Here is a 2,005-nt window from a genome sequence, read left to right as displayed (position 1 = left end):
GTTGAGGGAACTGGGAAGGGGCTGGAGAACAGGGAATGGTTGAGGGAGCTGGGAAGGGGCTGGAGAACCTGGAATATCTGAAGGAGCTGGGAGGGCTCATCCCGGAGAAAAGAGGGATCAGGAGGGAGCTTTTCCTGCCCCACAACTCCCTGACAGGAGGGGGGAGCCGGGGGGGGGGTTCCCCAATTCCCAGGGAACGAGGGACAGGAGGAGAGGGAACGGCCTCCAGCTGGGCCAGGGGAGGGGCAGGTGGGATACTGGGAACAATTCCCACATGGAAAGGGCTGTCAGGCACTGGAATGAACTTCCCAGGGCAGGGCTGGAGTCGCCATTCCCGGAGGGATTTCAGATCCCTGTGGATGTGACCCTTGGGGACACGGATCCGGGGTGGCCTTGGCAGTGCTGGGAATGGTTGGATTCTGTGATCCCAGAGGGATTTTCCAACCTGAACCATCCCTGTGATTCCCTGATCCCCTCTCCCAGCTCCATGGGATGGTCAAGGCTCGGGATGGGCCGTGTCCCGCCAGGAAGGGTCCCCTTGGATCCACCAAACCCCCCGATCCCTGTTCTCCAGCTCCGGGAGGAGCTTCCCACCACCCCGCCTCGGCCGGATCCCGGCGGGATCTCACCTGGAATAGCAGATTGGGAGCCAGGAGGTTGTTCTGGGACGGTGGCTTGTACATGGGCCGGCTGGGCTGTGGGAAGAGCGGGAGGATGACAATTCCAGCGGGAATGTTCCCACCTCGGTGTCCCACCCACCCTGGGAAGGGGTTGGAGAACCTGGAATGGCTGAGGGAGCTGGGAAGGGGCTGGAAATCTGGGAATGGTTGAGGGAGTTAGGAAGGGGCTGGAAAACTGGGAATGATGAGGGAAGCGGGAAGGGACTGGAGAACCGGGAATGGCTGAGGGAGCTGGGAAGGGGCTGGAGAAGCGGGAGTGGGAGAGGGAGTTGGGAAGGGGTGGGAAATCCGGGAATGGCTGAGGGAGCTGGGAATGGGCTGGAGAACAGGGAATAAGGGAGCTGGGAAGGGGCTGGAGAACTGGGAATGGCTGAGGGAGCTGGGAAGGGGCTGGAGAAGCGGGAATGGTTGAGGGAAGTGGGAAGGAGTTGGAGAACCAGGAATGGCTGAGGGAGCTGGGAAGGGGCTGGAAAACTGGGAATAAGGGAGATGGGAAGGGGCTGGGTCTGGGAATGGCTGAGGGAGCTGGGAAGGGGCTGGAAAACCGGGAATGGCTGAGGGAGCTGGGAAGGGGCTGGAGAACCTGGAATATCTGAGGGAGCTGGGAAGGGGCTGGAAAACAGGGAATGGCTGAGGGAGTTGGGAAGGGGCCGGAAATCCGTGAATGGCTGAGGGAGCTGGGAAGGGGCTGGAAAACCTGGAATGGCTGAGGGAGGTCAGAAGGGGCTGGAGAACAGGGAATATCTGAGGGAGCTGGGAAGGGGCTGGAGAACTGGGAATAAGGGAGTTGGGAAGGGGCTGGAGAACCTGGAATATCTGAGGGAGTTGGGAAGGGGCTGGAAATCCGGGAATGGCTGAGGGAGCTGGGAAGGGGCTGGAAATCTGGGAATGGCTGAGGGATCTGGGAAGGGGCTGGAAATCCGGGAATGGCTGAGGGAGCTGGGAAGGGACTGGAGAACCGGGAATGATGAGGGAACTGGGAAGGGGCTGGAAAACTGGGAATGGCCGAGGGAGCTGGGAAGGGGCTGGAGAACCAGGAATGGCTGAGGGAGCTGGGAAGGGACTGGAAATCTGGGAATGGCTAAGGGAGTTGGGAAGGGGTTGGGGAACTGGGAATGGCTCAGGGAGGTCAGAAGGGGCTGGAGAACCGGGAATATCTGAGGGAGCTGGGAAGGGGATGAGTGGGGCCGCTCTGTGCCCACCTTGGGAGGCGGCTCCTGGAATGCCGGAGGCTCCACGATTTTGGGAGGCCGCTGCCGCTGGTTCCTCTCCTGCTCCTCGGCCAGTTCCTTCTCCATCAGGTAAATGTCGCTGGGATGGGGGGG

At 61.1% G+C, this 2,005-nt stretch overlaps 1 protein-coding gene across 1 annotated transcript in view; it reads right to left on the bottom strand.

The window, feature by feature from the left end:
• The window catches only part of LOC113941148 (protein-tyrosine kinase 2-beta-like), a 6,665-nt gene extending 4,677 nt beyond the window's left edge, over positions 1-1,988 (bottom strand). Inside the window, exons 1-2 of the mRNA XM_027632302.1 lie at positions 1,883-1,988; positions 630-695 (exon numbers count right to left, since the gene is read on the bottom strand). Coding sequence (XP_027488103.1) covers positions 630-695; positions 1,883-1,978 — 162 coding nt within the window. The 5' untranslated portion in view covers positions 1,979-1,988. The remainder of the gene's footprint in view (positions 1-629; positions 696-1,882) is intronic.
• Positions 1,989-2,005: the final 17 nt, after the last annotated feature.

This window comes from Corapipo altera, unplaced genomic scaffold (assembly GCF_003945725.1).
Source record: "Corapipo altera isolate COAL_440 unplaced genomic scaffold, ASM394572v1 59795, whole genome shotgun sequence".
Classification (NCBI taxonomy): domain Eukaryota; kingdom Metazoa; phylum Chordata; class Aves; order Passeriformes; family Pipridae; genus Corapipo; species Corapipo altera.
The sequence above is the reverse complement of the archived record's forward strand: the minus strand, read 5'-3'. Positions and strand labels throughout refer to the sequence as shown.